Source organism: Watersipora subatra, chromosome 10 (assembly GCF_963576615.1).
Source record: "Watersipora subatra chromosome 10, tzWatSuba1.1, whole genome shotgun sequence".
Lineage (NCBI taxonomy): Eukaryota > Metazoa > Bryozoa > Gymnolaemata > Cheilostomatida > Watersiporidae > Watersipora > Watersipora subatra.
Genome location: NC_088717.1, coordinates 23,288,587 through 23,306,817, shown reverse-complemented (window position 1 = coordinate 23,306,817; position 18,231 = coordinate 23,288,587). Strand labels below are relative to the sequence as shown.

Sequence of the window (18,231 nt, the reverse complement as noted above, 5' to 3'; positions counted from 1 at the left end):
TATAAAGCTCAGCTCTATCAAACTCAACTTCAAAAGCTAACTTGCGTTGCAGGCAGTATGTTAGGCAGAGCTTCAAATCATCTAGCTGACCATTTCAAAATTTATCTACAGATTGGTTAGTTTTCAAGTACTTGAACTCCGGAACTTGCTGTAGATTAACTTTGTCAGCTGCTTCAATTCTCTAGCAAAATAAACAGTTATAAGGAGAAAAGGTACAGTTGAAGTTACTGTGGGTGTCATGACGACATTAGCAAAACATTGAAACAAAGTGTGAGAGTTTATTAGTATGAGTTCTTTGTGAGTAAATGGGTTCTTTGTGAGTCTCCCTTAAGATTTTGGTGAACACAGAACAGTGGCTAGAGTACAATTATGAGGCTCAAAATAATCAAAGACTTGCTTAAACAATCAATTATTGTTTTTGATATAAAAACTGAAAGCATTTTCATCAGGCAGCAGGAGCAGTGGCTAAGGGTACATTTTACTCTCTGGGACTTACCTAGCTCGACAAGTCGCCACAATATCATTGAACTCTTCATTAGTTAATACTTTGTTGTTTTGTATATTGAGTGAGTTTACAACTGAATTCTGCTGTGAAACCAAAAGTTATGAAAAACTGTGCCATGAAATTTTAAAGTGGGTAATTTATGTTGTGGAAATACATTGCAGAAGCCTGTCTTATAGCTTTATGTGTTTATTTTAGTTCTGCAGTTGCACCATGACTGACAAGAATAATGGCTTACGAAGGGTCATAATCGAAGCCGGCAAGGAACAAGAATGGAATCTTCCAGAGTCTCTTCTAAAGCAATTTGAATCTCTGGAAAGTCTAACTTTCCTTGACTACCCCCTTCTCAGTGTGAGAGCCACAACCATGTTTATAATTGTTTACATTATGTTGTTGTTAGTAAATATCATCAGCTGACTTTTGCATGGTCTTTAAAACTAAACTCAATACTTGCTTTTAGACAAGTGAATGAAGTTATGCAAAAATTTACTTGAACTTTTTTTTCAGATAGTTGTATCAGCTTTGATATTATTAAGGATATGTTTATGGAACAACTCTAAGTCTTATATTGTTGGGTACTCAATATAACTTACCCATTAGAAATGGTCTTTAATGTGTAAGTATATATACATAAATGTATGTAGGCTAGAAATATGAAGATAATTATATGATAGAAAATGGAAGTTTTATGACAGCAGTTTCCGAGTCCGTCTAAAAACAGTCACAGTTAAAGATTACCACAAGTATATCAAGGAAGAGCTCACTAATACCTGTAGAAATTATTATAGTCTTACTATTATAAAAGCTGTGTCTGTCTGACCTTACAGCACACCAGACAGCCAGGGTACTAGTCATTATTAGTATTTAGCAAGTGTTATCATTTTTACACCAGACAGCCAGTGTTCTAGTTATTAATAGTATTTAGTTTTGCCAGTGTTAGAATTGTTAAACCTGTAGATTATTATTCTTTACCTGAAGTGTAAGTTCTATTGTTTACCTGAAGTGTAAGTTTTATTGTTTACCTGAAGTGTAAGTTTTATTCTTTACCTGAAGTGTAAGTTCTATTGTTTACCTGAAGTGTAAGTTCTAGTGTTTACCTGAAGTGTAAGTTCTGTTGTTTACCTGAAGTGTAAGTTCTATTGTTTACCTGAAGTGTAAGTTCTAGTGTTTACCTGAAGTGTAAGTTCTATTCTTTACTTGAAGTGTAAGTTCTAGTGTTTACCTGAAGTGTAAGTTCTATTGTTTACCTGAAGTGTAAGTTCTATTCTTTACTTGAAGTGTAAGTTCTAGTGTTTACCTGAGTGTAAGTTCTATTGTTTACCTGAAGTGTAAGTTCTAGTGTTTACCTGAAGTGTAAGTTCTATTCTTTACTTGAAGTGTAAGTTCTAGTGTTTACCTGAAGTGTAAGTTCTATTCTTTACTTGAAGTGTAAGTTCTAGTGTTTACCTGAGTGTAAGTTCTATTGTTTACCTGAAGTGTAAGTTCTATTGTTTACCTGAAGTGTAAGTTCTACTGTTTACCTGAAGTGTAAGTTCTATTGTTTACCTGAAGTGTAAGTTCTATTGTTTACTTGAAGTGTAAGTTCTGATGTTTACCTGAAGTGTAAGTTCTATTCTTTACCTGAAGTGTAAGTTCTATTGTTTACCTGAAGTGTAAGTTCTATTCTTTACTTGAAGTGTAAGTTCTAGTGTTTACCTGAGTGTAAGTTCTATTGTTTACCTGAAGTGTAAGTTCTATTGTTTACCTGAAGTGTAAGTTCTAGTGTTTACCTGAAGTGTAAGTTCTATTGTTTACCTGAAGTGTAAGTTCTATTGTTTACCTGAAGTGTAAGTTCTAGTGTTTACCTGAAGTGTAAGTTCTATTCTTTACTTGAAGTGTAAGTTCTAGTGTTTACCTGAAGTGTAAGTTCTATTGTTTACCTGAAGTGTAAGTTCTATTGTTTACCTGAAGTGTAAGTTCTAGTGTTTACCTGAAGTGTAAGTTCTATTCTTTACTTGAAGTGTAAGTTCTAGTGTTTACCTGAGTGTAAGTTCTATTGTTTACCTGAAGTGTAAGTTCTATTGTTTACCTGAAGTGTAAGTTCTAGTGTTTACCTGAAGTGTAAGTTCTATTGTTTACCTGAAGTGTAAGTTCTATTCTTTACTTGAAGTGTAAGTTCTATTGTTTACCTGAAGTGTAAGTTCTATTGTTTACCTGAAGTGTAAGTTCTATTGTTTACCTGAAGTGTAAGTTCTAGTGTTTACCTGAAGTGTAAGTTCTATTCTTTGCCTGAAGTGTAAGTTCTAGTGTTTACCTGAAGTGTAAGTTTTTTTCTTTACCTGAAGTGTAAGTTCTATTTTGGCTGCAGAAAGAAAAGCTGAATGATGCTGTTATTGATAATCTTCTGAGAAAAGTTTGTGAACATCTCAAAGAGAACAATTTTGTGATTCGAGACTACCACAAGCTCATTAACGACCCTATACACGGAACAGTTTACCTACACCCTGTAGCATTGGTGATGATGAGCACACCACAGTTTCAACGGTTGCATTATATCAAGCAGGTAAATTATTCTCTACGTGAAAGCTTTTCAAACGAATTCATTGGAGGTTTGGAACTGCGGTTTGCTGCCAATTTATCAATGATTTATGGAGCTAGAACATGAATATTGACATAACAAGTTCTTCCTTAAAGGACTGATGATGGTAAAAAATGCATTGGCTGTATAGAACTTTTTTGTTGTAGCTCTCTACCAAGTACTATGTCTACCCAAGTGCGAGTTATAGCCGTTTTGAACATAGTGTTGGTACCTATCACCTTGCTGGTAAACTTATCAACACGATCAAAGATCAACAACCTGAACTTAAAATCTCAGCTATAGATGCCATGTGTGTGCAGGTAAAACGCTCTGCACATAGGGTTGAAGTATTAGAAATATGCTTAAAAATAGTGGTTTGATAGCCTAATAGTGATGAATTTCATTTGATTTTAATAAGAGATTGTTGCTTAGCTTTTGGTTTGCCATATAGAGTTTTGAACGTTAGCAGCTATATTATACTAAAAGATTGAGCGGTTTTACAAGTCTTGAAACCTCTGATTTTAACTTTAACCTAGAACTCTAGGGTGGTAAGTATGGCATGCAGTATATCAAAGTGTAGTAATTCTATCAGTCTTGTCACGGTATTGCGTCAAAGATTACTCTATCAGGTCAAACATGCTCTAGTTCTAATTAATTTAAGCTTTACTTTCAAGTTTCCCATCATGTTCTTAGAATTGTTACTAAAAACCTAATGGACTACACTATACTGGTTATTTATTAAATAAAATAGTTTCGACCAATGACAGCCTAGAAGTGATCGTGCATATACAATTAAATTTTAGATTCATTTACTGTGGCATGAATTTTCTATAGTGTGAAAAGGGTGTCACAAAGCTGTCTACATCCACCAAGTATGCAACAATTCTATGGCCCTTGTGATTAAAAAAGGTTTTATAAATTCTTATAAATGTAGTGTTAAAATGAATGAGTTGAAAGCAAACATTTTGGCAATTACTATAGTACTACAGATTTAGGGGTTAGGAATAGCCTAAATATCTAAATGTTTTTAGGATGTTTGTTTTTGTTGGCAGTTAGAGCAACAAGTGAACCTGTATTAGAGCCGAACGATTGTCAGCTATTTTTGTTCTTGTAGTTGGCTGGACTCTGCCATGATTTAGGGCATGGACCTTTCTCTCACATGTTCGATAAGGTCACCAAAACGCTTGATATCTCTGACTGGAGCCATGAAATGGCGTCGACCAAAATGGTTGATCTCATCTGGGAGAAAAAGAAGAAAGAGTTTACGATGTGGGGCTTCACTGAGGAAAACAAGGAATTCATCAAGTCTCTCATCAAGCCTAACCTGAATGAGGTGGGTGAACATTATAACAACCTAAATTATAAATAAAAGGGAGTATTCTGACAACTCAAATCTCACGGCTGAACAACAAAACAACTCAAATCTAGTTTGCAAGCAGAAGACATAGCAATTAAGGTGAACATTTCAAGAAAAACAAACTTATATCTATAGAATTCTGATGCATTTTCATTTTTGAGCTAAAAACAAACTCAGACATTATTTTTAATTCTTATAAGCTATCCACCCATTAAAAAGTACTATAAACATCAGCTTTATTGCAGAAAAAATTGGTATTTTGAGCATCTTCTTCAACGATTCTTCAAAATTCACCAACTGTATAACCTCTGTCAACTTTTTGTATAATTTTAATAAAAAATATGTCCAGTAAATCTCCTAAAAGTATTTAATATAAAAAGTAGGCAGCACTATATGATATACTATCAAATACCTAATAATATTCTTGATAGATACTGCCTGAGAGATCATATCTGTATGAAATAGTCTCTAATTGTGAGAGTGGTATGGATGTCGATAAATGGGATTACCTTGTTAGAGACAGTTTCCATTTGGGTAAGTAATGTGTCTCTATATGTCTATGCACCTAGCTTATCGATGTTTAAGATCTACCTATAAAGAAAGGACAACACATAGACACTACATCTGTTTAGCTGACAGCATGTATACAACTGAAATTATATTAGCAGTGAATATATTTTTTACTATACAAACTGCTTCTCAAATTGTAAGTTTGACAAGCTGAGATCGCACTAGTGCTGTCATTTTACATTCAACTCAATTTTTTATAGCTAAGTGACCTTTTTATGGATCTGTGATCAGAATTTGAGTTTGCTTCATCCTAACTCTATTTTACCCTGTTGAAGCTTCACTACTCTATTTCTCTCTTTCTCATTTACATGTAATTGGACATAATTTTTTCTCTAATCCAATAGGTTAGTAATTACTTGCTCATATCTGGTTTTCTTTGAATAAATGGAAAGGCTGGCATGGCCTTCTTTTTTCAAATTGAACTAGTAGCTTAGTAACTGTTGTATTCATCATGGAAATTAGGCTTTTTATTTTCTGTTGATGCTCGCTCTTTTAGTTGAAGGTTAAAATGTTTTCTCATTCAGGAGTAACTTTTTGGTCTCTGTCAGAGTTGTCATCCTTAGACTTGGTCCCTAAAGTAAGTCTATTCCCACAAGGCAGCGATAGATCAGTTAAACAATGGAACAATATAATAATTATTGCTAATATTACTTTTATTATAGTTAGTTTAATTGACATTATAGCTAGTCTAGATATGCTAGTACTATAACAGATAGTTATTCCATCATGGAATAATATATTACTCGTTGAATCGGAAATGTCTTTGCATAGGAATCAAATGTGGCTTTGATCCCTACCGACTGATCTACCACCAGCGAGTTCTCAGCGTTGGGAAGGAGAGAAAGATCTGCTATAGAGACAAAGAAGCAAACACCATTAGCAGCATGTTTCACACTAGATTTGACTTACACCAGAAAGGTATGTACAAAACATCCGCTGTTGGGAACAACTATAAAGTTACAAAGAGACATTTATCACGTAGATAAGGCATGGAACTTTTTGCCATGATTCTACGAAGGTTTAAGATACAGAAGTCAATACTTGAATCAATATTTGAATGTTTGAGCTCTGAAAAAATACGTTTACAGTGCACGTAGTTTTAGCTTTCTAGCAAAGTAAACAATTATTTGCAGCAGAAGATCAGCTAATTCAGCTATTTGAATAACATTTGCATTTATTAATGTAATTGATACAGTTTGGTTCAATATCATGGTTGTCAAGATAATACCATGCAATTGTTTCCTCCATTGTCAAAGTCTTATTTATTTAAGGTTATAATGAATAGCTGTATTGATTAACATAAAAGGCTATAAGTGTCAATTGTTGAAATCTGTCTTTATGTATTTACCAAAGTGTAAGATATGTTGTGTTTGCACAGCCTACAGCTATGAATCATTATTTGATAATCAGCTATAACAAAGGTGTAACTCTTTACTTTTATGGTAACGTAATTAAAAAAAAATTCTTATATTTTGCTTTTAGCCTGCCAGCATCGTGTGGTTGTTGGCATTGAACTGCAAGTAGCGGAAGCTCTTCAAAAAGCAGCTAGTAGTGGCGCACTTACAGTTGATAAAAAATCTCTCATACAATGCCTGGAGGATCGAGACATGGAAGCCTACACCCACTTAGATGATGGAATATTCTCCAAGGTAGTGCAAGAGCTTATGGCAGGTGTTTTGTAGAAATAAGACAGTTTATTATTGAACTATTTTATTCCCACTTACCTCGAGACTAGTTATAGTGTGTACTTACATTTATTTTTAGGGAACTTGCAAAAACCCTTACAAACAACACTACCTAAACACTTTCTATAGGATTCTGAATGAAGTTTCATTTTTAAGCTAAAAATAAACTCAGACAATATTTTTAACGTACTGTTCAAAGTTTTTATCACCTTTACACTTCTAATTTAGTCTTTGCCAGATAGATCTCACATTAGACACATAGATCTCACATTAGACAGATATATCTCACATTAGACAGATAGATCTCACATTAGACAGATAGATCTCCCATTAGACTGATAGATCTCACATTAGACTGACAAATCTCACATTAGACAGATAGACCTCACATTAGACAGATAGATCTCACATTAGACTGATAGATCTCACATTAGACTGATAGATCTCCCATTAGACCAATTTGGTGATGAGCATTCAGTGAGACACCTTTTGATGCTAGGATTTATGTGAAGGGGTTAGCAAAAATGTTAGTCTGCATCAACCAGTTTCTCACCTGCTGATATATGGAGAATACATCGGGGAATACTTACAAGAGATGTTCTGCTTAATAGTAAACAATTTAAAAGAACTTTGATAGTTTGCTTTATATTTAATGGCAGTTGATATTCTCATGGCCGACAGTTAAAATATGTTGAATCATAACATACATCGTAAAGTATACCCAATATTTTGGTAAAAATGCATTTATTATATTATTTTTACCTACATATTTCAGTGTTTGTTTGTCAAATAACTACCCAGCTATAACGATAAAGTTTTAGGAATTAAAAATCTACTTTGCACTGGATGTGCACGTCAAACCTCAAAGTTTGCACATTGGCGAGCTAACACAATACACTGCTTTGTCCTTGCCATACTTTGGAATATTAAGGCACATACTTATTCAACACTTTTGAAAATACTATTGACCCGCTTGGCGTTATGTGTAATGTCATTACGCATAATGATATTAATGTATGTAATGTGATGTACATCGCAATGTAATGTGTATTGTAATGTACATTACGCATAATGCAATTACACATAATGTCATTAAGCGTAATGTTAAGCTGGTTTCACAACTATTATTATAGTAAATATTTAGACTAACTCAAGTTACTAGCTGCCAGGTAAGTTACTCAAATTCATTGGGTAATTATTTTATTATCAAAGCAAAGCCAGTCATTCATCTAGTTAAAAGTACATAATTAACTATGTTGTATAACATTTGCCTTCATTCCCATGTTGGTTAGTATATTAGCAAGGTTTGCAGGCTTAATAAATGCTTTGTAGCTATTAGACTCCATATACCGTAAAACCTCTATTTGAACGCAAAACCTTTATTTGAACGCCACCTCTAATAGAACGCCATTATAGGATAAAGGTTGAGAAATACAGCACAACCCTTTACTTGAATGCCACCTATATTTCACTGCTACTTCTACCGATCACTTTTTATTGTGGGTTCATAAAGATCAAAGAATGTCAAAGTAAACAGAATAGTCAAAGTGGACAAATATAAAAGTTACCTGACTGACACATAATACTACGCATAGATAGAAACACTTTTATTTACCAGGTGACAGAGTGATGAGGTAAGGAGGTAGTATTAAGGAGCAGAGGTGAATGCCTCTTCATCTACAACAAAAATGTTATTATTTTATGAGATCAATAGTATTATATAATAAAGGAAATATAACATTTTAGAAAATAAAAGTCTTTTTATATAAAACTAACTGGATGATTGGCATTGCATGGGTAATAAAAACCATTTGTACAAAAAAATAATTCTTTTTAATCAACATATTCAACATCAAAATTTGCCATTACAACTTCTAAAAAAAGGTGTTTATTTCTGTGTACTGTGCTATTTCTGTTTAATGTGTCTATTTCCGTGTAATTCATATCGTACCTGCTGCAGTACCTACTACAGATCTATACTGATTGCAATAGTCTTGTTGGCTATATGAGTTTAAGCATTTTTCTTTACTTATGGGCAAGCTTTTCTCTCTGGTATGGTTTCACGGATTTTCTTTTGGTATGGCTTTACGCATAACGCCAGCTGCAGTGTTTAACGTGAAGCCATAACAGATTGGCATGTAGTCCAAGTATGTGTCAAATTTATTCTATGGCATAGCCAGCTAGACAGTGTAGTGTATTGGATAAATAGATGCCCACAGAACTGGAGGTTGTGAGTTCAAATCCAGCTCGCAGCGGAATACTCGTTCTTATAACTTTACCACTATAGCTTGACAGACAAAACTAGGAATGGACCGATAGACAAAAAATTGAGATTTATATATACAGCGATTAATTCATGTCTACAATACTCAATGCTAAAACCTGCAACACTTGCATTTTAATTCCTGTATTAAGAAAAACTTCTAAGATAACTATGCTAACTTAACTATGCATGCTGATCAATCCAAAAATTCACTTTCATAGATCTGTTGATCGCAAGCATTTGATCTCTTGAAAAATATGCTTGCATTGCCTGTTGTTTTAACTCTCTAGCAAAGTAAACACTTATTCGCAGCTGGGGATCAGCCAATTCAGTTATTTGAATAAAATTTGAATTCATTATTAGAATTGATACAGTTTGGTTTGATATCATGATTGTCAAGATAATAGCATGCAATTATTTCCTCCATTGTCAAAGTCTTATTTATTTAAGGTTATAATGAATAACTGTATAGATTAGCACAAAGGCTATAAGTGTCACTTGTTGGAATCCGTCTTGGTGTACTTAACAAGGTGAAAGGCATATTGTGTTTGCACAAGCCACTTCTATCAATCATTATTTGATAATCAGCAATAACAAAGGTGCCACTCTTTACTTTTATATCAAAGTAAACAATCTTCACTAAAAGTTATGTGTCTACAAAATGGTGCTAATAATGTCATGGCATCATAATGTGGCATCAATAACAATTAATTTTTTCAATGTTGCTATAGTGGTTGCCATGGTTTTTGTGAAGGTTTATCTGAGAAGATCAATTGTCACAATCAATAAAATTACACTCTGATTCAAAGTCATTAAGGTCTATTTCTAATCCATTGTTTTCAGATTCGGCCATAATGTGGTTTACAGTCTGACCTGAAGACTTTAAAGTGTTTTGATGAGCAATGAAAATACTTTTCAGGGACATATTACGACGTAATTGTGGTAATCAACACCATCGCAACAATTAATAAAAATAAATCCGGCAAATAGTAATTCCTTGTTTAACTAAATCTGATACTTTGACATACCGTGAAATCTCTATTTGAACACCATGGCGTTCTACTTTTCAACCCTTCCCCTATAGCAGCGTTTAATTAAAGGTGACATTTAAATAAAAGGTAGCGCTGTATATATGACTTGAGCGTCAGAACTTTGTAAAGATAAGTTTAATCCTTTCAACCCTGAACATTTTTGCTAAACTATTTTTTCACATACGTCAAGAATCAAACCAAGTTAAACAGTGAACTACTTTGATTATACAATATTAGCATGATACTAATATTAATTATTTCGATGGTAACTTTTTTGAAATTTTAAAGTGAACACCAAAGCTTTGGAATTAAAAAATAACATATTTTTTTTAATTTTTAAAGAAATTTTATCATTAAAGATAGAATACACCATAACGATGACTGCTATTACTTTGTATGGTACTTCGCTTCTGAACAGTATTCTTATTATTTATCAAAACTGTAAAAGTCTTCAGGTCAGACTGTAAGCTATATTATAGACAAATATGAAAACAATGTATATGATTTAGACCTTTGTGATTTTATGTCAGCGTGTAATTCTAATAATTGTGATGATTGATCTTCTCATGTACACGTCACTAAAAACATGGCAACTACTACAACAACGGTACAATTCAATTAATTGATGTAACCGAGTCATTATTAGGACTATTCTGTGGACAATTTTCTACTGATTACTTTCTATTATAGGTTTGTAAAGATCAAAAAATTCAAAGTAGCAGGCAAATAAAGGTGGCCTTCAATTAAAGGGTAAAGGTTGTATTTTTCAACCCTTTTTCCATGGTGGTGTTCCATTGGAGAGTATGTTCAAACAAAGGAGGGGTTCAAATGAAAGTTTTTACGAATGTATGAAAAAACGGTTTAGCCAAAATTCTGAGGCCGATGACAATAATGTTGCTCTACCCAAAGAAGACTACATAATTTAGGTGACATTGACATCACTTCTCCCATAAAAGGGTTAAATCTAATTTTCCAAAATTCTGGTGAGCTAATAAAAAAAACGACGCCACCGTCTATTTGAACACTACCTCTAATAAAACGCCACTAGGTTTGAAAAATAGGAAAATGATTGAAAAATAGATTATCATGGCATGAAAATAGAGATTTTATAGTATAAAACACTTAGAGAATTGTTTGCTGATATGCGTTCATGAAGAGCTTATCTGTTACAGTCATTTTCATTTTTACTTCTTTTCTATTACAGCGTATTGCTCTATAATAGAGCTGTACACCCTCTTTTCAAAAATACCCAAACTTTGTAATGATTTGGAACCTCATTTCGAAAACACAATTTTCGTTTTGCTTCTTCTACTTATTTGAAATACTGGTTATAGTTTAGAAGTTTGGACTGATGTATCCAGAACTGTACAATAGTCTTTAGCCTAGCAAGTCAAACATAACTAGTGCTAGTCAAGGTTGTTGTGCATTTTCACTAGATCTTAGAGAGTGAAGGAGAAGCGCTGAACGAGTCACGAGACCTGCTCCAACATCTTCAAGAAAGGCAAATCTGGAAGTTTGTTGCAGAGGCTAGAATAGAAGGTAAAGTAGAAAAATGTGTCCTATACAAACTCTTATTGTGCAGACAAATAAGTAAACGCCTATTTAAAGCTATTAATACTAAATACAGCCATGATCGATTTAGGTGAAGGGGTTCATAGTGAGGAGTTTGATGAAATTTTACGAAGACTAACAGAGAATTGCCAACGTCAGTTCAGATGGGCTGAGACGGATATGAACTTTGGGAAAAAAGATAAAAATCCCCTCGACTACATATGGTAAGATGGCTACACTACTGATTGCTACACTTATTGTACTATGGTAAGATGGAAACACTGCTGATTACTACATTTACTATGGTAAGATCTTTTTGTCAAAAGGATGTCATGGTGCTTGTCTCTTTGTTAGATTAGCATAATTTCTCTTTAATCTATTACCTGTAGGCTTATGTGGTAATACAATTATACTATAGTAACAATGATTACTGCTATTATACTAATAATAGTATGTTGTATTACTATATTAATCAAGGTTATATGTCACCCTCTATTTTATTCCTAAGTGCAACTCTGTCAACAATTGTTTATATTTGAATTAAATTTTTTAAACTTTGAAACAATTCTTCTGCAATAACATTGTTTTTATGAAACAAAAATTAATATTATGTGCTCTTCCATGTTATAGAGCAGCCTTGCTGTCTAGTGATTGTCATACTCTATAATACATGTATAAATGATAGTTATATCTTGACCTGTCTTGAATGAGTTACAAGATTGAATAAATATGAATATGAATATTCTAATCAAATGTGTATATTAGTAAAATAAATAACTTTCTCTGTCATCATAAAAGTATAGAGTTAAGATTCAACCACTGTGCAAGGTATTAGTAGCCAACAACTATGATTACTTGACAGCATTGACATCAAATGTAAACATAAAACTCATACGATTGTGTCAGAAAGAGTTCTATTTGTGTCTCTATCATGCTAGGAACAATGACACCAGTAATTGAGTAGAATTGTAGATCGGTTTAAGGTGCTTTCAAGATGCTGTTTGAATTTAGGTTCTACAGCAAGGAGAGCAGCAACCCACCGTTTCTACTGAAGGACAAAGGAAAAAGGTTATACATCCTACCTAAAGAATTTCAACACAGGGTCAGTTTTTGTTTTTTGTTTTTTGTTGTTCTACAACAACTGTGCCACTGCTAAAACATACTAAGCTTACTAACAGAGAGATGAGAACAAAAACTGTTAAAAAGTTATTTTTGCAAAAGCTTGTAAGCGGTCGCATCTAGCCAAGGAGTTTTACTAAACATATGTGAATGTAGATAGTATCACAATGCTTGCGATGTCTCTGCATTAATATTAACTTCTAAATGTTTGAAAAAAATCTTTATAAAAATCACCCAAGATCTCTATTTTGCCAGATAATATTGAAATGTTACTTAGGAACTTGAGAACATTACATCATAATGTTATTGCTACTAGACGCTAGCTAGTTCCAGATTTCACCATTAAACATTCCTCTGTATGAGGGTGTAATAAAGAACACCGCTCAAACTATTTAAACTATCAGACGCTATAACTAGCCTATTCTTCATGTTGTCCTTCGGAGTTTTTTAAATCTTTCTGTAAAGGTGAACATTTCTACTCAGCTAACTAAATTGTAGTTTCTGAGGGTATACTGCACAACTCTCCCGATGGTTGAAAAGGCGGAGTACAAGAGTATGAAGGATAAACTTCAAGTGATGTTAAGACAGAAAAAGTATTTACATGTTCAGTAACTAGTGAGTGATGTAAACTATAATGTTTCAGTGTTATATTCTATAAACATGATTTCAGACATTTAATTACTAGTACATATGACAGTAAAGGTTTGATAGACATTGTTTGAAGTACTCAGAAATATATGTTTTAGCCAGTAGCTGAGACTTGATAGTATGCCCTCATTTAGAGTAAACAGCTTTAGAATTGTGAGCATTTTAGCGCTGACCAATTGTAAATGCTGTGCAGAGTTTATGTGGATGAAGATAAAAGACTTTCCTGTTGCAATTGCCGTCACAGTTATGTTAGCTTCTGCTTTTGTGAAAGAATTTGAATGTTCTTTAAAAGTAGAAGCCGGGCTTACTGTTTGTTCAGACAGCTGACTTTGACTAGCTCTATCAGTTTAATTTAATGTATGTTTTATGTTTTATATCAAATTTTCACTGAGTGCCATTATGTGAAGTTACACATTTAAATAAAATACAAATCAAGTATTACAAATTAATATAGAGTACAACAACTTGAAAACGTTTAACCCGACAATAAATATACTGATTAAGGAAAACTTCATTGGATATTAAAATGCCTACAGACCTTTTAGTAATATAAACGGTAAGCAAACATTTAGTTGTTAAAATAACAATCTTCGTCAGAAGGAAATGCATTTGTAAAAATTTAGCCTCAACTCAGTAGTCAAGTTTCATTTCTAAGGTTGGAACAGCTCAACAATGTAACAAATATTGACTTTTATAGCGAGATTATATTAGATCAAATAACTGATAAAATCAAATGAATGTACATGAATGGAATTCAATGTTATCTAAGGCCAGTACTGATGCAAGTTGATCTATAATAACAATAGATGAATAGCTGATTTCCCGCTGACTCCATAACATACAATTATATTCTAAAGGCTGTAAAGTGACTCAAGTACAAGTATTATGTTGTGCTTGTAGTTATTTGAATGGCGCATTGAAACTCAATACCATGCAATGTAAGCCTTAGGGTAAGGCTGTTGGCACACATCAATGAGTCTTAGACTGGTGTTACTTATGACTAGGAGACAGCTAATGGATGTTACGTGCTAATGGATGTTATATGCTAATGGGTGTTATATGCTAATGGATGTTATATGCTAATGGGTGTTATATGCTAATGGATGTTATATGCTTATGGATGTTATAAGCTCATAGCTTGTTATAAACAGAAATGAGTGAGGATAGCTTATGATGCCCTGGTAAGGTCGGCCTCTATGTACATCAAACGATTGTCTGGAGTGAGTTTGACTACAAAACTCTTACAATTGTCATGTTTCTGTATTTCAACTGAAATCTAACTAAAACATTTTGCCATTCTGTTAAAATACTCAATTGTTACCTCGGGTGTCTACCAGAACATCACAAGTATGTATTCTAACAGTTGCTAACACTTAAAAATTACAGAAGGAACATTTCACTGGCTCGTTTCCTAAGAAGCTCACTCATTATTTTTCTCATTAAATTGTAGATTTGCCACCTGATTAGCCAAAAATGTAGCTCATTGTTAATGATATGCAGTTTTTATTGTCTTTTATTTTGCTGCATAGGTAACTTAGATTAGTAATTAAATATAAACTTTCTATTGTTATGTAATGAAAATTGGTAAGTAATTTGCAAACAGCAGCGCTTTGTGATTAGAAGAACCAAGCAATTGTTTCCACGATAGTTTACATAATTATATGTATGATATATACTACTAAACTAATTGTTACTTCAGTTAGTGTTATGCTCTCATAAGAAAGACTTTACTCAAAAGGTTTAAAATCACTATATTTAGTGAAGGAACTTGTCAGCTGTTTGAGCATTCTCAAGAGAGTAATATCATATTGGTACACTACAAGAAACACTATAGATACAGATGATAAAATTATTTTAACAAACAATTTAGTTCCATATCGTTGTTGTTAGTCACGGCAGGTTGCACCACATGAAGTGTTGGGTGTAGAGCACTCTTCTGGTTTCAACAAAGTATAATAAGTTGGTTTTGGCTCTCTTCTTTTGGGTGCAGCAGGTTGTGAAACAATAATTGTCCGGCTCAGTGCCCTATGATGGCTACAGCAGAGTATAGTAAAACTTAAATTGCCAAGCTCAAAAAACGGAATTATTCCCCAACTTCACATTCTACGCTTCACATTTTATAAGCCTACCATGTTATGGAAAACGGTTTTACCAATCACACATTCACGCCAAATTGTGATGCGTGTCACATTTGACCAATCCATTTCACTAAGTAGTCTTGCATAATGACGACGTTGATGTATCCACATCAAACTGGTAATAAAATATGGAACATAAATTCATCATTTGAGAAAACAAATGTATCTTTATTATATAAAACCAATATTAAGACAATTTGAACTTTTTCCATTATGAATGTAGGTTTTGGAGAACTAGTGTCATTATTTACAAATCTTAAACTATACTAATATAATACTGAAATATTAATATGTAAATCCTTATTGGAAGAAGAGTTCATACACATATCTTCTGATTGGTCAGCTTAGTTAATTAATTCCATTGGTTCCCAGTTTGTTTGTATAAGCATGCAAGCATGTGACAGTTTCTCACAATGCGTGTGTCGGTACTGCAAGGTTTGCATTTATGAGAAAATGATCATACAGATGTACATTAATTATGACACATATTTGTATTGTACATAAATTGTAATGTTTATGATATTTGATGAACTTGTAGATTGAACTTGTAAATTTCTGGAAACCATTGGGTCACACCTGATAAGACAACACCAAATACATAGAAACAATTAATATATGGTCAGATGCTCTTCCTACAGTTTTCTGCAAGGTTCAATTTTTGCACTCAAACTATTTCAAACTTTTTAATGATTTAGTATTTCAAATTTTTAGATTTCAATTTTTTAAATGATTCAGTAAAATTACCACTCCACAGCACGCCTCATGCTTATGCTGACGATACCTCAATCTTTATATCCAAAACTGACCCTTCATGCCTCCAATCTAAAATAAATGCAGACCTAACCCTTATCCAACAGTGAGGCGTGACAAATCAAATGTCTCGTAACATCTCAAAATCTCACTATCTCCTAGCAAATCTACCATTGAGTTTCCGCCTGACAATTTCTATATTCAACAGTACCCTAACAGGACAGTTTACTTCTAAACTACTTGGCTTTACATCAACGTCTCTTTATTATGGCTGGGCCACATTTCATTCTTTTTAAACAAAATATCATTTAATCTACAAAGTATTTTATAATATTCATCATCTTATGAACTTTGATATTGCCGGACTATTGTACAATAATTTTATCCATGTCTATCTCACATACGGCCTTCATGTGTGCTTTCCTACAACACCTGTGAACATACCGACACAATTGATGTTACATAAAAGCTTTGCGCCTTATATTTAAAAACCTAAACATACCTCATAAAAACCATCACTTACCACCTACCAACCTAATCACAAGCACTACTAGTGTTCTTCCTTACCTAAGCTATCAAAGTACTTTACCTGTCTCACTGCTTAATCAATGCTCAACCATAAATGCCCTAAATATCTCAGCTATAGCTTTCAAACCAATACCATGATCACAAAACCAGAACCAGATTTAGGTGACCTTGTGCCATAAACCACAAAAATCTCAATAGTAACCTTCTAAATTCATTTAATCACCTCTGCATTTATTTAAAAACTCTTTCTCTGAAATCATTTAAAACAAAACTCAAACTACACATATTGTCCTTCAACTAATAATACCATTCACCGTATAACCTATTTTAACATTTCTGTATTATATTTTTGTTTTTATAACTAGAAATCTGTTGTAACAGATATGTATATCTATTTTCACAGATTTTATATTTGGCCCCTCTTTGTTTAAGCAGTGTTTATACCAATCCTCAAGTTTGCTTTTTACATATTTTATGCTTTCAATTCCAACATAATTATATTAATTAGACTACTCAATAATTTGTTTTAAAGTTTGTTTGCTGCTATTTAGTTTATTTGCTGCAGTACTTTGTGCAAAACATTGTGAAATATAGTAATTTTTCACGCATCATGCGTTCTACTAAACCGGCGTTTTGAGGACAATTTTATTGCCATTATTTTTATGAGATATATGTTATATACTACGAATTAGTTGGAAAAATTTTTTGATTCATTTTCTGCTCAAGTGAGGCTTATAAGCCTATTATTGTAAAATATACATTATATTATATATCAAAGCCTGCGAAAGGCCAATTTATTTTTGATACCTCAACGATCTGGGAGATTACATACAAATTCCTAATTGATGCCAAAGAGTGACTAGTAATAGAAAAGAGGCTAGCCTTGATATTACTGAGTAACGAACATTTGTGTCTAAGCGAGGCAAGACCCCTACTATTAATACTGAGTTTAGGCATACATATAGTTCAGGATAAGACAACTAGTGACAAAATTACAGCTGTTTAACACATCATACAACAATTCACTGGATTAAACTGGTAGTTGATGATTTTAGAGATCATTTTCTGCCTGGCAAAGGGGGTCACTCTGCCATTTATTTATTACCTGAGAAACTCAGTCTAAAGTGCTATTTTATCCAAAAGTATATGTAGAAACAAAAAGCACAATTATTTTATAATTTTCATTTTGATAAATTTTAATGATAAAATTATATTTCAAATAATTATTTTGCATTATGTTATACAATTATAGGCTATATTTATTTGTTGTATTTTTTTCAAGCAGCACCGGTTTCAGCAGGCATCTGGAGTTGCACAAATGTGGACCATATGGGTACAAACAATCAACTGTAAGTGTTTCAAAGGACGAGGATTAGCTGAAGAGAAAGCAATGTTTGCCATCAAGCAACACATTTACTGTTTGACTAGCTTTTAAACTTTGATTATTTGATGATTAATAAAATAAACGAGTTTGCTACTTTCTCTGTTTCTCGCCTTAATTTCTTCAAAAGGTTAGAGGTTTCTTGCAGATT

The 18,231-nt window shown here is 33.0% G+C and overlaps 1 protein-coding gene across 1 annotated transcript; it reads left to right on the top strand.

Annotated features, from left to right (window-relative positions):
• The first annotated feature begins 715 nt into the window (after positions 1-715).
• Positions 716-13,620, top strand: LOC137406893 (deoxynucleoside triphosphate triphosphohydrolase SAMHD1-like). Its single transcript, XM_068093495.1, has 11 exons — positions 716-853; positions 2,850-3,044; positions 3,227-3,379; positions 4,174-4,392; positions 4,848-4,950; positions 5,758-5,904; positions 6,469-6,635; positions 11,402-11,504; positions 11,593-11,740; positions 12,528-12,618; positions 13,603-13,620. The coding sequence occupies exons 1-11, from the start codon at positions 716-718 to the stop codon at positions 13,618-13,620; spliced, it is 1,482 nt and encodes a 493-aa protein (XP_067949596.1).
• Positions 13,621-18,231: the final 4,611 nt, after the last annotated feature.